The sequence below is a fragment of the Protobothrops mucrosquamatus genome, unplaced genomic scaffold (genome assembly GCF_001527695.2).
Source record: "Protobothrops mucrosquamatus isolate PMUCROS unplaced genomic scaffold, P.Mucros_1.0 scaffold454, whole genome shotgun sequence".
Lineage (NCBI taxonomy): Eukaryota > Metazoa > Chordata > Lepidosauria > Squamata > Viperidae > Protobothrops > Protobothrops mucrosquamatus.
The window spans coordinates 446,145-462,014 of NW_015386777.1; the positions used below are offsets into that span (position 1 = coordinate 446,145).

Below are 15,870 nucleotides of genomic sequence, written 5' to 3' on the forward strand. Positions count from 1 at the left end.
CCATCACCGCCCGCGCGGCCGCATTCTGGACTAACTGGAGCCTCCGAGTGCTCCTCAAGGGAAGCCCCATGTAGAGAGCATTACAGTAGTCCAGGCGGGAGGTGACAAGAGCATGGGTGACTGTGCGCAAGGCATCCCGGTCCAGAAAAGGCCGCAACTGGTGCACCAGGCATACCCGGTAAAACGCCCCCCTGGCCACGGCCGTCAACTGGTCTTCCAGTGTCAGCCGTGGATCCAGGAGGACCCCCAAATTGCGTACCCTCAGCGAGGGAGCCAAAGTTTCGCCCCCTATAGTCAGCGATGGAGTCAGCTGACCATACCTGGGAGCCGGCAACCACAGCCACTCAGTCTTGGAAGGGTTGAGCCTGAGTCTGTTTCTCCCCATTCACACCAAGGTCCTTTGGAGGCGCCTTCTGACTGCAGAGGGTAAACAGTGTAGTGGTGCTTGTAACTTCCGCCCTCTGATCTCAGAGGCCGTGGCCCTAAAAGGTCCGAGTGAGAGGGAGAACCCTTCCCTTCCAGGCGGCTGCCAAGGAGTCTGTTCCCATCCCAGGAAGGGAGAGGAAAAGGTAGAAGCAGGACCGGAAGGAGGAAAGATCCATTTGATATCAGTTCTCCTTTCAAAGGCTCCGCTGGCCTTTCCTCCCCCGTCAGTTTCCATACCAAGAAATTTCCTTCTTTTGCTTTTACTAAGCGGTGGGCTCATCAGGAAACTGGAGGTTGATGAGTTAACGGTTTGAACAAGCAGCCCAAAAGGGCACTTCGAATGTGGCATTTGGCAGTTTCCAAAGCCGCCCACCAACCACCAGCACCACCACCAGCACCACCACAGCTGCTGCTGCTGCTGCTGCTGCTGCTGATCCAGGAGGAATCTGCCCAAGATGCGCACCCGCCTGTGAGAATGGGAAGGCGGGAGGCCTCCCCTGCTCTCCTCCACCCCACCTCCCTTTCCCTGCTCCCCTTCAGCCTCCGCTCTCTGGCCTCAGGGGAGCCTCCTCACTCCGGGGGTCTTTGCCTTGGGGGCCCTGCCTGCCCAGAGAGGGGCTTCTGAAGGCCACCTTGGTTCTGTTTGCAAGCTGGAGCTGCTAAGAAGTGAAACCGTGGCTGGGCTTCTGGTCTTGCTTCCGCTTTCCCTTTGCTCCCAGGCGGAGAGAGTTGGTCACACGCTCACTTTTTCATCACTGACATAACTGTGAACGGTTGCTAAACGAGTACTACCTACACGTGCCATTTGCAGCCTCGACTTACAACAGTTCGTTTAGCGACCGTTCAGAGTTACAACACACTGAAAAATGTGACTTATGACCGTTTTTCACAATTACAGCCTTTGCAGGATTCCCCCCCTCCCCCCGGGTCACATGAATCAAAATTCAGACGCTTGGCAACCGATTCACATTTATGACGGTCGCAGTGTCTGGGACAGGGGTGTCACGTGATTCCCTTTTGCGACCTTTTGACAAGTAAAGTCCACGGGGAAGCCAGATTCACTTAATAGCCGTACTACTGACTCACTTAACGACTGTGGCAAGAAAGGTGGTAAAATGAGGCAGAACTCACTTAACAAATATCTCACTTAGCAACAGAAATTTTGGGCTCCCTTGTGGCCATAAGCCGAGGACCACCTGTATTCTTCCACCCGGAGAGAACCTGCAGCCGGTTAATTATGCATTAGGGTTGAAATAACTTATTTTTACTGGGCTCACATTGGCAAATAGTAGCTAACGGTGCTTTTCATGTTTCAGGTCTAGGTGAAGATTAATTCACAGCTGAGTCGTGTGTTGGGTTTTTTTAGACACTTGTGGCTTTCCTTAAATTCCAGGACTCGGGTGTCGGCTTCCGGGCTCCCAGAGAAAGTCCCTGCTGAGCTAAGTGGAACTTGCAAGAATTCAGCTCCTCCGGAGGAAGATTCCAGGTGGGGAACAAACAGCCCCCTCGGTTTCTTCCAGCGATCACGGAGGGTGACCCAGCCCAGGGGACGCCCCCCCCCTCCGAGGCCCAAACGGAGAGAGAGAGAGAGAAACCACCCGTTGCCGCAAAGGGACTTTCCACCACCCGCTTCCGCAGCTTCCTCCGCAGGGGACTCTCTGCCTCTGCCTTCGCACCCGAGAAGCCCGGCTGGTTCCACAGCTACGAAGAGCGGCTGGAGTCTCTGACGCTGAAGCGCCTGGAAGGCCAGGGAGGTCCTGGGCGCTGCAGCCCACGTTCAGCCCGGTGCCCAGATAGGGTGCTGAGGAGCAGAGGGAGGCTTCCCTAGGACCGGCCACGTGGCGCCTCCCGGGGGGGGGGAATGGGGAACTGGAAGCAGATCCCGGCATCCCATCCTGAGGAAAATGTGGCTTTTATTGTAAATGTCCAATTAGCACACAGGAGGCTTCAGACAGGTCCTCGTTTTACCTTTCGAAATAAGCAACGATGAATACCGAAGAGCAATTCTTCATTTGGATGTTTGCAGCCGCCTGCAACTGCGGGGCTTGGCCGGGGGGGGCTTTGGTCAAGCAGGGGCTGCTCTTGGCTGACCTGGCGGCGCTTCCCCTCGCCCCCCCCGCCCCCCCCGAGGCCCAGCTGGCCCGGGAGCCCGCCAGGAAGGCCGAGCCGGCCCAGCCGAGCCAGGAGCCGACCGGGGAAGCGGGGGAGGGGGGGGAGTGAGGAAGCGGGGTGGTTTTCGAAGAACTGGCAGTCTGGAGCCCAAAATACCTCGAGGCGGAGTACAGCAATCGGTTCCTCCCGCCAAGTTCCCCTTTCGGCTGCCGCGGAACCCCAGCTGCCGCCGCTTCCCCTGTCGGGCGGCCTCTGCCTTTCTCCACCTGCCAGGCCGAGGCCGGCGCCTGACCGCAGCTACTCCAAGCGCTGGGAAAAGAGCCGAGGCGGGAGGCTGGACGCGAAGGGCGGCCAGAGCCTCTCGTGCCCGGCGCACCGCGGCTCCGGCGTCCCCGGCCGAGGCGAGAAGAGGCCGGCCACCCCAGCTCTCCAGGGCAACCGGGGGGGCGCAAAGGTTGCGCCGGAGCAATGGAGAGTCCCAGCGACCCTGGGCGCTCCGCTGACTCTGGTGGGAGCAGCGCTTTAACGGAATAACTGAGAAGGAAGGGACCTTGGAGGTCTTCTAGTCCAACCCGTTGCTCAATCAGGAGACCCCGTACCATTTCAGACTGTCCAGTCTCTTCTTAAAAGCCTCCAGTGATGGAGCGCCCTCAACTTCTGGAGGCAAGCCGTTCCGCTGGTTGTTCTCAATAGTCCTTAATTACAGGTTGCTTCTCTCTTTGGTTAGTTTCCATCCATTGCTTCTTGTCCTGCCTTCTGGTGCTTTGGAAAATAGGTTGACCCCTCTCGTCTTTGTAGGAGCCCCTCAAATACTGGAACAATGCTACCATGTTGCTCCTCGTCCTTCAGTTCACTACACTAGACATACCCAATTCCTGCAATTGTTCTTCATACGTTTTAGCCTCCAGGCCCCTAATCATCTTTGTTGCTCTTTTCTGCACTCTTTCCAGAGTCTTTACATCCTTTTTATAATATGGTGACCAAAACTGGATGCAGTCTTCCAGGTTTGGTCTTACCCAGGTTTTATAAAGCAGTATTAAGACTTCACCTGATCTTGATTCTAGCCCTCTGTTAATGTAATCTAGGATTGCATTGGCTTTTTTGGCTGCTGCCGCACACGGCTGGCTCATATTTAAGTGATCCTTCTGACAGTTATTGCTACTGAGCCAAGTTTCATCTAATCTGTATCTGTACATTTGGTTTTTTTTTTCTTGCCTAAGTGTAAAACCTTACTTTTCTCTTGGTTGAATTTCATTCTGTTAGATAGGCTCCAGAGTTCAAGTCTTTCAAGGTCTATCTGGATTTTGAACTTATCTTCTGAGGTGTTGGCTATTCCTACCAGTGTAGTGTCGTCTGCAGATTTGATGAGTCCGTTTTCTATTTCCTCATCTAAATTCTTTATGAAGATGTTGAAAAGTACTGGGACTAAGCCTGAACTTTGGGGTACTGCATTGCTTACTTTCTTGAGCTGAGCATCTGAGCATCTCCAAAGGATGTCCTTTTGAACTGTAATCATTCCAGTTCCTTAAGAAGAAAGGATTTGTTCTTCTTTAGTACAAGCATAATTAAACCTCTGTCCTTTTGGAGAACAAAGTACCTCTGAATGGAAAGAACAAATATTTGCATTACCATTTATATTAAAATATGCAGAAATTTCTTCAGTCTGTAGCCAGCTTATACATTTTTATAACTTTTTCAAATTGTTCACATTTTTTAAAATACACAGCATTATTTCAGCTTTGTGAGGAGCTCAACAACAATTTCTGGTCTAGAATGGGGGGAAAAGAATACACATCACAATAAAGAATGCAGAATAAATAAAGAAGCCAAACAGGACGGATTGTACATCCACACATACAAAGACAACTTTCATAGTGACTCTGAGCCATTAGAGCAGCACGATGCAGCGCACATGGACGGCAAGGAATTTATCGAGCTAGAGAAGACTTTCCTGGCCACGTTTCAGCAACAAAGAAAATGTTCTGACATTCTCTCGTTCTGACTCCTGTGCAATGTAAGTCATGCACATTTTAAGCACAAACGAACATAATACCATCATTCTTCTAGGAAACTATTAACAGCTGTAGAAACTATTGTGGCCTGTTTAAAAACATGTCTGAGAAGCCAGCACCCTCCAGACACCAAGTTGTCTAAAAGGGCTGCAAATTGTGCTAACAGTGCTTGGCAAATAGACACTGTGTAGATGTTCACAAAACAAGCAAACTGTGTCTTCCTCCAAAGTAGCCTTTAGTGCAACCACTCCCCAACCCTAACCCCCCCCCCCCCGATAACCTGCGTTTGGCAGATGTAGGGAAATCAAATGAGGGTGGGGGAGGGGTGGCAGCCGATAAGGTAGACTAATTTTTTGAAAAGACAACGCAAGGAATGTGGGAGGGAAAGATGTGCGCTCCCCCCCCCCCATGCAGCAGGAGGAAGAAGGGGGCGAAGGGCAGGGCGGCAGGCAAACAGAGACCACGGCTGGACTGTGCCCTGGACGGACGCTCCCCGAGTAGCATCAGGGACTACAGGCAGTCCTCGAATTACAGCAGTTCATTTAGTGACTGTAACTTGTCATGGAAACACTCTTTGTAACCTTCTGACAAGCAAAGTGAACGGGGAAAGCCAGATTCACTTAACAACCATGTTATTAATTTAACACCTGTAGTGATTCACTTAACAACTGTGGTAAGAAAGGTTGTAAAATGGAGCAACACTTAGCAACAGAAATTTTGGGCTCCATTGTGGTCATAAATCGAGGACTGCCTGAACTTCCTCCGCAGAAAAGGCTGCGCTGGGGCTCTGCGGCCCTCTCCCTTTGCTCAGACACTCCCCCCCTCCCCGGTGTGGGGGGGCTCTCCTCTCCTGGCAGAGGCGGCCCTTGGTGCTCCTAACCCCGCCTGTTGTTCGAGTGACAAGGAATAGAAACCAATAAAAATGGACGAGGGCCCTGCGATTCAGGATGGGCTGCCCCAGGTGGTCACAAGGCTTGATAAGTGCAGCATTTGCATCGTAGTTGGGTCAGTGTGGAGGGGCATCCCAGGTGGGAAAAAGGGAGGTGGGCTTTACCCAGAGCAGCCCCTTCCCCTGCACTCTTCTGCGGACAAAATGTAGCTGCTCAAATATTGCGTGGGGAATCACAGGGCACAGCGGGGATATCTATAATTAGCCGTGACTAATAATTGCTGATGTTTTGGGCACTGAAAAGAAATGATCAGGCACCCCGTGCTTAAAAGTGGAGAAATACTATTAATTTATAACGCAAGTTTTAAACCCTTGCACTACAAAAAAAAAAGAACCCCTCATTTGCTTCCTTTTTCTAAATGATATACGAGCATGGTGCAGTTTTGTAAGAAAAACCACAGAGGTTGTGATCTGGGATAAATAAACTCAGTGGCCCAGCAAATAATGCAGCGTTACAAGGGGGCGGGAGACAAAAATTCCCCTCTCCCAAGGGAGCAAGGAAGCACTTTCTGCTCTCTGTAAATCAGGCTACCTCTGGCTGCTGGCCTGACCTCAGTCCCTCCTCCGGCCTCTGAGTCATCTGCCCCAAGAGCCGGCAGGAAAGCAGCCATATTTACTCCCTGAGTCACAGCCTGAGCCCCCCCCCCCCAGGAAGCCCCACGGGCCCTGCCCTTCTCTGCAGCCTTGCCCAGGGTGGTTTGCAGCCCAGAGGTTTGGGATGGCTGGCTACATAAATCGAATAAATAAGTAAATAAATAAACCCACCCGGAAGCCCCAGCTGCAATTAGCAGTGCAGGCTGTGCCAGCTCCTCGCCTGCCCTGTTCTAGCAGCCCAAGACAGGCGTCGCCCCCTCTGCCCCCAACACACACCCCCTTAATGCTCTCTGGGGAATGGATACACGGGCCAGTCCAACCAGGGCAGACATCCGTGTCCTAATCAAAGAGCTACGATTGACGGATAAGGTCCAGACTGGGCTCCTCCCCGGTGCCCAAGAACAGCCTAAAAACACCTGTTTTCCAAGGTGCTCCGACTGCCCTCCCGTTAAAGACCCCCAGCAATAAACGTTGCCCCTCAGTGAGAGCGAAGGAGCTGCAGGGCAGGATTTGAACTGCTCTGGGGTCCTGCCCACCCTGCCCTGGTTCAGCCCCAGCCGTCTTCAGCTCCCGATTATTAGGAGGGACTGGGGGTCTCTGGAGACGGAGGCAGTTCAAAACTTCCTTAAACCCTCCGGATGCTCCACCAACCACTGACCCCTGCACCCAGGAGGGGCTCCCCCGGCAGCCTTCCACCCACCCACCCCAAAATCTCAGGACCCGGAAAAACCTCCAGAGAAAAAGGAAGGTGATGATTTCTCCCTCCCCCGTTTCCTGGGCAGAATCCCATCCCCCCTTTTATTTCCCCTCCCTTTCAGAAACAGCAGGATGACCTTTGCCTTCCTGCCAATGATGGGATGGCCCCTCCGGGCATCCCTTGGCAAGGAAGGGCAACTGCCCCGCACTTCCTTGCTCTTTGGCCAGGCCAGGAAGCCTCAGTGCCGCCTTCAGCCTTGGGAATGTTCCTCCGTCTGGGCTCCTGAGGAGCCGCGTGTGAGGCTGGGAGCCCCTTCGGGAGCTGGGTGGAGGCTTTGTGTGGCCCCTCAACCAGCCCCTCGAATGTTTTGCTCAAACCTTACTGGCTGTCCCAAAGGGCTTCCTCAACAGTGCTCAGCAGGCATTCAGCCACTCTGCTCGTTCCTCTGCCACACGATCCCGGGAATGCCGGGATCCCAGCTTCTCCCCGAGGAGCAAGAGTGGCCCCGGGCAGTAATTCCACAGCCAGACCAGGAAAAGAGGGGCCCCAGAAGCGGAACCGCTGGGGCTGTGGGGTGCGCTGCAGGTACGAGCGGAACCATCCTAAGCTTTGCCCCAGTGGTGGTCAAGGGACCCCACAGAGAGCCAAGGGGTCTTGTTGGGAAGGTCGTTCCTCCTTCTCTCACCCTATGGAGGTCATCCCGCCCCATAAGCAGGCCTCCCTCAAAGAACCCTGACTATCCTCTCCAACAATGGGTCTCAAAGGGCCCCCCAGGACCCTTTCAGAGGCCAAGGAAGGAAATTTAAATTTGTAAAATTTCTTAATTTCTAAAACAGTAAATATCGAGAGGTGTAATCTACAAATCCCAGGGCTTTCAGGGGTGCTCCATCATTTCTAAGAGACCAAGGTGTTTGGTCTGGAGCCATCGGTCATCCTCTCTGGCCAGCCAAACCAGCATGAATGCCAGAGAACAAGAAGGCATTGTTGGACACCCAGCCACGAGCACCTTTGGGGATCGGACATTTTGCTACAGGAAACCCTTTCAGAATTTATGTATTTGTCGTATTGCCCATCACACACAAACATGGCCCTTAAATGTGAATCTCCAGTGATTCAGACTTTGAGCTGCCAGCTTTCACAGCCGTACAACACAAGCTTCCTCCTGCCCCGGAGAGAGAGACCACCGTAGGTGTGCCGGGCTCAGAGGGGGGGACGTCTCCCCTCTGAACCAAGAGGATCTGCAGGACGGAAGCCGGGGGGGGGGTCTGTGGTGCCAGTGTGGAAATGCAATGAACAGGTAGGCAGGTTTTTCAGTAATTGCCCACTATCACAGTATGCCAGCAAGAGATAATTTATAGGCTGTACAACTGTAGAAAACCTCATTTTTATGGCTGCTGCCAATGCTAGAAGTATAAGAATTTTCCACCCAGAGGATCTGCCGATTACATGATCAGAACAAGGCAAAGTTATGCTAGTCTAACTTCGCCATTTCATTCTCTGCTAAATGTTTGGGTTCTGTGCGTTATTCTCTGAGAACACTAAGTCATCTTGTTTATCTCTGAGGTCGGCATTTAGCTTTCCATTTGTTATGGCGGTCACTACCAAAGAAGTGATTCATAAACTTCAAGGAAACAGTTCATCACCCTCTCAGTTATGAAGTGATATCACTGTTTCACATCTGCATCAGGACTGCAAACGGAAGTCAGCCTTTTGCAGTTATTTGCAAGCAGCTTTTGAAAAGAAAATGGCAATTTACACAGGGGATGGTTGCAAATGAAGGAATTGAAAACACACAAAAATATGAAACTGTAGCTTATAAGGGAGATTTTGTTCCACAAATAATGCCACAAAGAAGAGGGTGGTCAACCTTACTCTGCAAAGCACCAGAAGGCAGGACAAGAAACAACGAATGGAAACTGATCAAGGAGAGAAGCAACCTGGAATTAAGGAGAAACTTCCTAACAGTGAGAACAATTAACCAGCGGAACTGCTTGCCACCGGAAGTTGTGCGTGCTCCAACACTGGGAGTTTTTAAGAAGAGACTGGACAGCCATTTGTCCAGAATGATATAGGCTCTCCTGTTTGAGCAGGGATTTGGACTAGATGACCTCCAAAGTCCCTTCCAGCTCTGTTCTGATTATTATTAAGAAGCCCCATAATGCTTCTCAAGGGCTGCTGTGAAATAGCATTTGGGATGGTTAACGACAGACACAAAGTCCGGTTCCTCAATATGGCCAGGGCATTTTCCTCTCCACCTGCTCATGTCTTAGCTGTGAAAGTCAGTTGGGTGACCTTGGGCCAGTCGCCCTGTCTCAGTCCAATCCACGTCACAAGGTTTTGGTTGTGGGGAGGATATGAGGAGGCGGGTGTGTTGGATATGTTTGTCACCTTGAGTTATTTATAAAAATAATAAAGATGGGATACTAGTAAAAAATAAACAAATTACTAGCCATACGTCAGTGTAGTGTGTTGGGTCTGCATGACACAGAAAATTGCAGTCAGACTAAAACCCATGTGAGGGCCATAAGAGTGGATGGATAACCCCATTATCCACCTCTTGTTTGGGCCACCCTAAACTGAAGTCTTTGAAAAAAAACTATTTGGGCACCTCTGTGGCTTTTGGGCAAGAATGATTCTGAACCATCACGATCTTGATTAAAAGGAGCAGAAATCCCTTTCGCTCAGCCGAGGGGAGCCTCTCTGGGCCCACAAAATCCCTCCTTTTATTTCTCCCTCTGGCCACACCGTGCCTTCTTGCCCCAGGCCAGAAGATTTGCTCGCTGCTCCTCTTCAGCCCCAACCCCAAGCAGCGGGCAGCGGTAAAGACGCGGGCAGTGAAAAACCCAGCCCAGGAGGAGCAGCGCAAGAAAGCTGGCTAGGATAGGAGAACGTGAAGAAGCGTCCTTCGGTCAGCAAGACCCCGGCTAACTCGGGGTGTCTCCGGGGTGGCTGCGGGCTTGGAGAAGGGGGTGTCTGTGTGTGTGTGTGTGTGCTTGTGCGGAGAGGGAACATCAGAACCTTGAACAGCAACAGCGTGGAGAAGCCTTGGCTGAAACCTGATTAGGAAAAGAGCGAAGGGCAGGAAAAAGGGCTGAACCCCCTCCGGGGGGGGGAGGACGGCAGGGTATTACTTTTCGCCCCCTCCCCTCTTCTTTCCACGGGCGGGGCCTTCTCTTTTCTTCTCCCACTGAAAGCCGACCCAAGAGAGAAAGCTGCTGGAGCCGAGCCCCCTTCGGGAGGGGATCAGGAGGACTCTTCCTCTCTGTGGACCCTCCGCACCCACCGCCACCCCCACCCCCGCGAGCCTGGCCCGGAGTCTGGAGGAAGAGCGGCTGTGGTCGCGGCCACGCAGCCCCACGGGAGGCCCTCGGGTGGGAAGCGCCACGAGCCCCAAGGAGACCACCGGGGATTCGGTTGGCCTTCTCGAGCAAGACCTTCGGTGCTTTATTTAAATAAGTTTACAGCATGACTGGCCGGTAAGGAAAAGAGGGTAAACGTGGTAGGATTTATAACAGAATTTTGCAGTGTGCCTGAAGTTCAGTTCAGCATCGCCAAAACTTTGTCCCGTTCTTGGTTCTCGGTTTTGTCCTTTTCCTCCCTCCCTCCCTCCCCTCCCCTCCCCTCCCCGCGCCACTTTTGCACCGTTTCTCCTTCGAGACTCGCCGCATATCCTAGATAGATAAGATAACCTTTATTGTCATTTCTTTACTGTGGGCACAATGGCACACATTAAAAATGAAATTTAGTTGCTTGCTCTCAAAGTACACATACATAACACACATTTAAACATACTGTACACAAAATATGTATAGACCTCCTACACCCTTACACATAACGTATAAATATTAATCTGGCAGCTTCTCCCATTCCCTCCCCGCCCAGGGGGTCCCAGGGTGGCTTTGCCCGCCCCAGCCCAACTCCCGCCGCTTCTCTGCCAGCCGGACGGGAGGCGCCCGCGAGCGCCCAGCTGCCAACCCGAGAGAGAGAGAGAGAGANCGCGGGCGAGGCGCCGGGCGAGCTGCAGCGGCTGCGGGAGCTGCTGGGGCAGGTGCGCGCCGAGGACCTGGGCCTGCAGCCGCGCGGCCCCTCGCCCGTGCCGGGACCCCGCCAGCCGCCCGTCAGCTACATGCACATCTGCGAGACGGCGCGCTTCAGCATGGGCGTCTTCGTGCTGCGCGCCGGCGCCTGCATCCCGCTCCACGACCACCCGGGCATGCAGGGGCTGCTCAAGGTGCTCTACGGCACGCTGCGCATCGCCTGCCTCGACGCCCCCGCCGGGGAGGCCGGGCAGGAGGAGGCGGAGGAGGAGGAGGAGGAGGAAGAGCCGCTGCCCGGCGGGAGGGAGCCGCAGGACCCCTCCAGCGCCGCTGCCGCCGCCGCTCGTCCCCGCCGCCTGCGGGCCCTGCTGCGCTCGCACCGCCTCTACACGGCCGCCGCGCCGCCCTGCCTGCTCTCCCCGCAGCGCGACAACCTGCACCAGATCGCGGCCGAGGGCGGCCCCGCCGCCTTCCTCGACATCCTGGCGCCGCCCTACGACCCGGCCCGCGGGCGCGACTGCCACTACTACCGGCTGCTCGACGGACAGAGCCTCCCGCCGCCGCCCGCCCCGCTCTGGCTGCTGGAGACGCCGCAGGCGCCCGACTTCTGGTGCGGCGGGGAGCCCTACCCGGGCCCGCGCGTCTGCCCCTGAGCGGGCAGGGAGGGAGACCGGGCCAGGCGGAGCCCCGGCGGAGCCTCTCCCCTTCGACGGGCGGCGGGGCTGCCGGGGAAGACGCTGGGCCGGACTTTCTGCTGGGTTCAACGTCGGGACCGCCCCCCCCCCCAGGGGTCTGACCGGCGGACTGACTGACTCCCCCCTTTTTACTCTCGGTCGAGTTATTTTGCACAACTTTTATTAAAAGAAGAGTAAAGAGCCTCGCTTTGATGCCTCCTTCTTTATCGGGTGCCGTATCCCATTCGTGCTGGGGAGCACAAGGAAGATCTGTGATTCTGTGGATCTGAAGACAGGCCCTGAAAGGACCCTCCATCCTCTCACTTTCCTGATTTGCTCTCTGATTCCGCAAAGGAACATTTCCGTTTTGGAAGTACTTTGAAAACTCATGGAGGAAAACAGTATCGCTTCTGAAGCCAATTTCCCTTTTAATGGATGATTGCAGCACCGGAGGAGGGGCCGAGGCCAGCTGCAAGGCTTCTGTCTTTATCTTATTCCATGTCAGCTGTTTGCCTCCATCAGTTGTGACTGTTAAGCTTTTGAAAGTTAAAATTGTTCTTTTGTGGGCAGAAGAAATACTAATGTAGGCTGGCTAAACAGAAGCACCGTAGATGAGGTGGGGATTCAACTTACAGTTTAATACAGATTGAGTTTCCTGGGGTCATTCGGCCACTTTCAGCCAATGGAGAGAAATGTTTACATTCATATAGCACAAAGATTAGATAATATTCAGTTTGGAAAACAAGTTTAATGTTTGGTGTTTTTATTACTATCAGCCTTTGGTCTTTTATGAGCAAAGGAGAGCCAAGATCTGTTAAATCTCAGCACTGTATAGATCTAGACCCAAGAGCAGCTGTATTTCACTGGACAGTAAAACCACGACTGGCGGAATGGGAGCCTGAACCGAGAGAGTGCCTGTTTCCTGGGGATCGAAGGCTTGGTTGAGCCCCCCAAGCAAGATGCTGACTGCCCTCCAGGCTGGCTTGAGGGAAACCGGGTTCCCTCCTGCATTCAGACCTCTGGTCCTCTTTTCTAGGACCATATCGGGAGGGCTGCTTCGGATGGGAGGAAAGGGGGGCCTCTTCCCCTTTTTCTGCTGGTGGGTGGCAGGGACTATATATAGTAAATTTAGCTTAGCCTGAGCAGATTCAGCCAATGGGACCCCATTCACTCATGATTGTTTCAACTGGGGAAAGACAAATAATTTCTGTGCCGTGGTAAACTAGAGTAATGGGTCTGTTCCAGAACAGCGTTTGCCTGAAGGCCACAAGACCAACTCAATAGTCTGGTGTCTCTTACTGAGTAGAAAGAATAATTCAGCCCTTTGATCTTAGTGCCATTCTGGAATTATTCCTGTCTACTTTTTTGTTCCACGCTGTAATGTTTATTTATTGGCACTAAGAAGGAGAATAGTAGACGAGCCCAGGTCTAAATATCCGTGGAAGATTTGCTGAACGGAATTCAGACGTTGCACAGCTTACAGCGAGACCATAGTCTGAAGCATCTTCACCCCCTACACATTGCCAAGAAAAGAGGCCTCGTTCTATAACTGATAGATATACATTTCCTATAGTTTCTCATTCTTATCTTAGTGAATGCATGCGTTGCATTACATAGTATCTGAGAACACCTGCAGGGCCTTACCACCCAATTTGATTCCCATAAAGCTGCAGTTTCTTTCTTTCCCATAAAGCTGCAGTTTCATGTCATTTTGTTACATCAAATGATATCCAAGGATGATGCCACCTACCCAACTACTGGCACTGGTGGGAAATCCCACTGGGGCAACTTGCCAAAACCACAGACTTTTTCTGCAAGAAAAGTACTAGGCAAAACACTGAAGTGCAAGTTTTCTCTTTGCAGAGATTATATTTTTCTTCATCAAAAAACATTCATACAGATCTGGGCTGCACTCTATTAGCACAGCGGAATAAGGAGGAGGAAATTTTTTCTGTTACAGAAGCATCAAAACCATTTAAAACTCAGCAAGGATACATTTTTGCTTCCCCATATAAAATGTTCAAGTCTGGATATGTCTACAAACCTTGAGGGGCTCCAGGATGTGATCAGTATAATGTAGTGCCTGTTAAATCTGATGGGCATCGCTGAACTCTGCCTTTCTAAGCGGGACGATGACGAGACCGTCCAGTTCCACTTTGCGGAGGCTGCTGAGCTCAGTGGAAATCGCTCCTTCCGAGGAACTGCGTGTCTGAAGCCTAAGCATTTCCTGCTGGATACCGCAGGATTTAACTTGTTGCTTCTGTTTATCTCAAATGTTTATATTTGCCCAAACCAGTACAGTGATTGCAAAAAAGGAAAAAACAGTTTAAATACTTGGAAAGACAATTTGAAAAGAGCAAGTTAAAATTGTGTACCTCATGTTTTTCCCCTGAATAATAATAATAATAATAATAATAATAATAATAATAATAATAATAATAATAATAATAATAATAATCTTAAAAGCCAGTAAAGGATCTTCTAGAAAACTTTTAAAGCCTGGCCTGACTGCTAAATAAACATAACATTGCTGTAGCCTGTTAGTTCCTTTAATTTTATAAGCCAGCCTGTTAAATATATTATATAGTCTTTCTTTCTTCCTTCTTTTTCTTTTCTTTCACGCTTGTGCCCACAAAAACATCGCTCTCCCCTTTTTGTAAATTGAATTTGCACTTGCTCAACAGCAGTGAAATCTTTGAAACCTACCTCCAAATTGCAGCCTTCTAAAGCAGAAATTTTGACCTGTGAAGGTGAATGATTTTGAGCCTTTTCAGACATGCCATCTGCTTCCTCTCAAAGGGTTGATCCCAAGTTTCTCACAAGTAGCATTCTATACATCTACACAAGACTATGTTAGAATCACTTTTTTTCTTCAATCCTTTCAAACTCATTCAAATAGATTTAACAACTTGGATTTGGCCTTTCATGACTGGATTCACACATCAGGCCAAGCCCAGCATTAGGGCTAAAGTGCTGTGCAAACTTGGCAAAGGGCGGGGGGGGGGGACAACCAGGTGACCCACAGATAGACAAGTTGCGTGAAACAGCCACTCGTAGTGAGGAGAAGTCCTGCTTCTGCAACTGAACAAAGTTTGCTTTTAGCCTTCCAGATGCAGAAGAGCAGGGAAGCCATCTTCTCTGGTGATTTTTAAGAACGGCGTTGGGCAAGTTCCTGGGAAGCTGGTTTTTCACTTACTACTTTCTGGATTTTGAAAGTAACTGTCCAGTGGTAATCCAGGGATTGAGAAGGTTTATGGATTTAAATATCTCTATGATTGGCTGACACATTTTTATTTAAGGTCTCAATAAAAAGTGAGGTTTTCCCCTGTCCAGTCATGTCTGACTCTAGGGGGCGCTAGTCATTTCTGTTTTTTAGCTGGGGGAGCCAGCGTTTTGCTACCTTCCCACCGAAGTGGTACCTGTTTACGCTATGAGCTGTGGTGGTGCGGTGGTTAGAATGTGGTATTGCAGGCTAATTTGCATTCCCACTGCAAGGAGTTTGATCCTGACCGGCTCAAGGTTGACTCCGCCTTCCACCCTTCCGAGGCTTGTAAAATGAGGACCCAGATTGTTGGGGGGGGGGCAATAGGCTGACTCTGTAAACCGCTGAGAGAGGGCTGTAAAGCACTGGGAAGCACTAAGTGCTATTGCTGGTTGCATTGGCATGCTTTCAAACTGCTAGGTTGGCAGAAGTTGGGTCAAGGATGGGAAGCTCACCCCACTGCGTGACGTTTGGGTCTCGAACTGCTGATCTTTGATTGACAAGGCCAACATCTGAACCACTAGGCCTCCATGCCCCCCTTAAGGTCTCAATAAGGACCAGTTCATTGGTACAACGAAAGGAAGGCAGACCAAAAGAATGAGCTAGTGAGCCATTGGTACTGATGCATAAGTTAGCATAATGAGTACAAGTGCCTGGTCAGAGGTTAATTTAAAACAAACCAGGAATATAAGGTGGCTTCTTCGTTTAGATTGGCCACTCTTAAGGAACACACTTGGATTTTGCATCCCCTCCCTAAGAAGGACGAGCCCTGATCCCACGATGGCTGGGAGATCCCTCTACTGCAGAGTGCCTGGAGAAGAAGAGAGGTGATGCACCCGGGGTGCCTCAGATCCAGCTGCTGCATCTGGTGAGCGTCAAGGAAGGGAGTTGCTTCATCACCATTTTGTGTTCATGTGGCAACTGGCCCTTCCCTCAATTTGCTACGCCAGAATCCTGCCAAATTTTTGATCCGGTGAGCAATCAGTTCCTCTAGGATGGAGATGTCTAGCAATGGAATAAATGGTCCAGAACCATCCATATACCCCAATGAGTTCTACAGAATGCCTACAGCATTTCACAACAACAACAACAACAATAATAATAAAC

At 51.3% G+C, this 15,870-nt stretch overlaps 1 protein-coding gene across 1 annotated transcript in view; it reads left to right on the forward strand.

Annotated features, from left to right (window-relative positions):
* The window catches only part of ADO (2-aminoethanethiol dioxygenase), a 22,546-nt gene extending 11,066 nt beyond the window's left edge, over positions 1–11,480 (forward strand). The window contains exons 2-5 of the mRNA XM_029284237.1: positions 1,820–1,912; positions 2,077–2,171; positions 9,554–9,609; positions 10,683–11,480. Coding sequence (XP_029140070.1) covers positions 1,820–1,912; positions 2,077–2,171; positions 9,554–9,609; positions 10,683–11,480 — 1,042 coding nt within the window. The remainder of the gene's footprint in view (positions 1–1,819; positions 1,913–2,076; positions 2,172–9,553; positions 9,610–10,682) is intronic.
* The last annotated feature ends 4,390 nt before the right edge of the window (positions 11,481–15,870 follow it).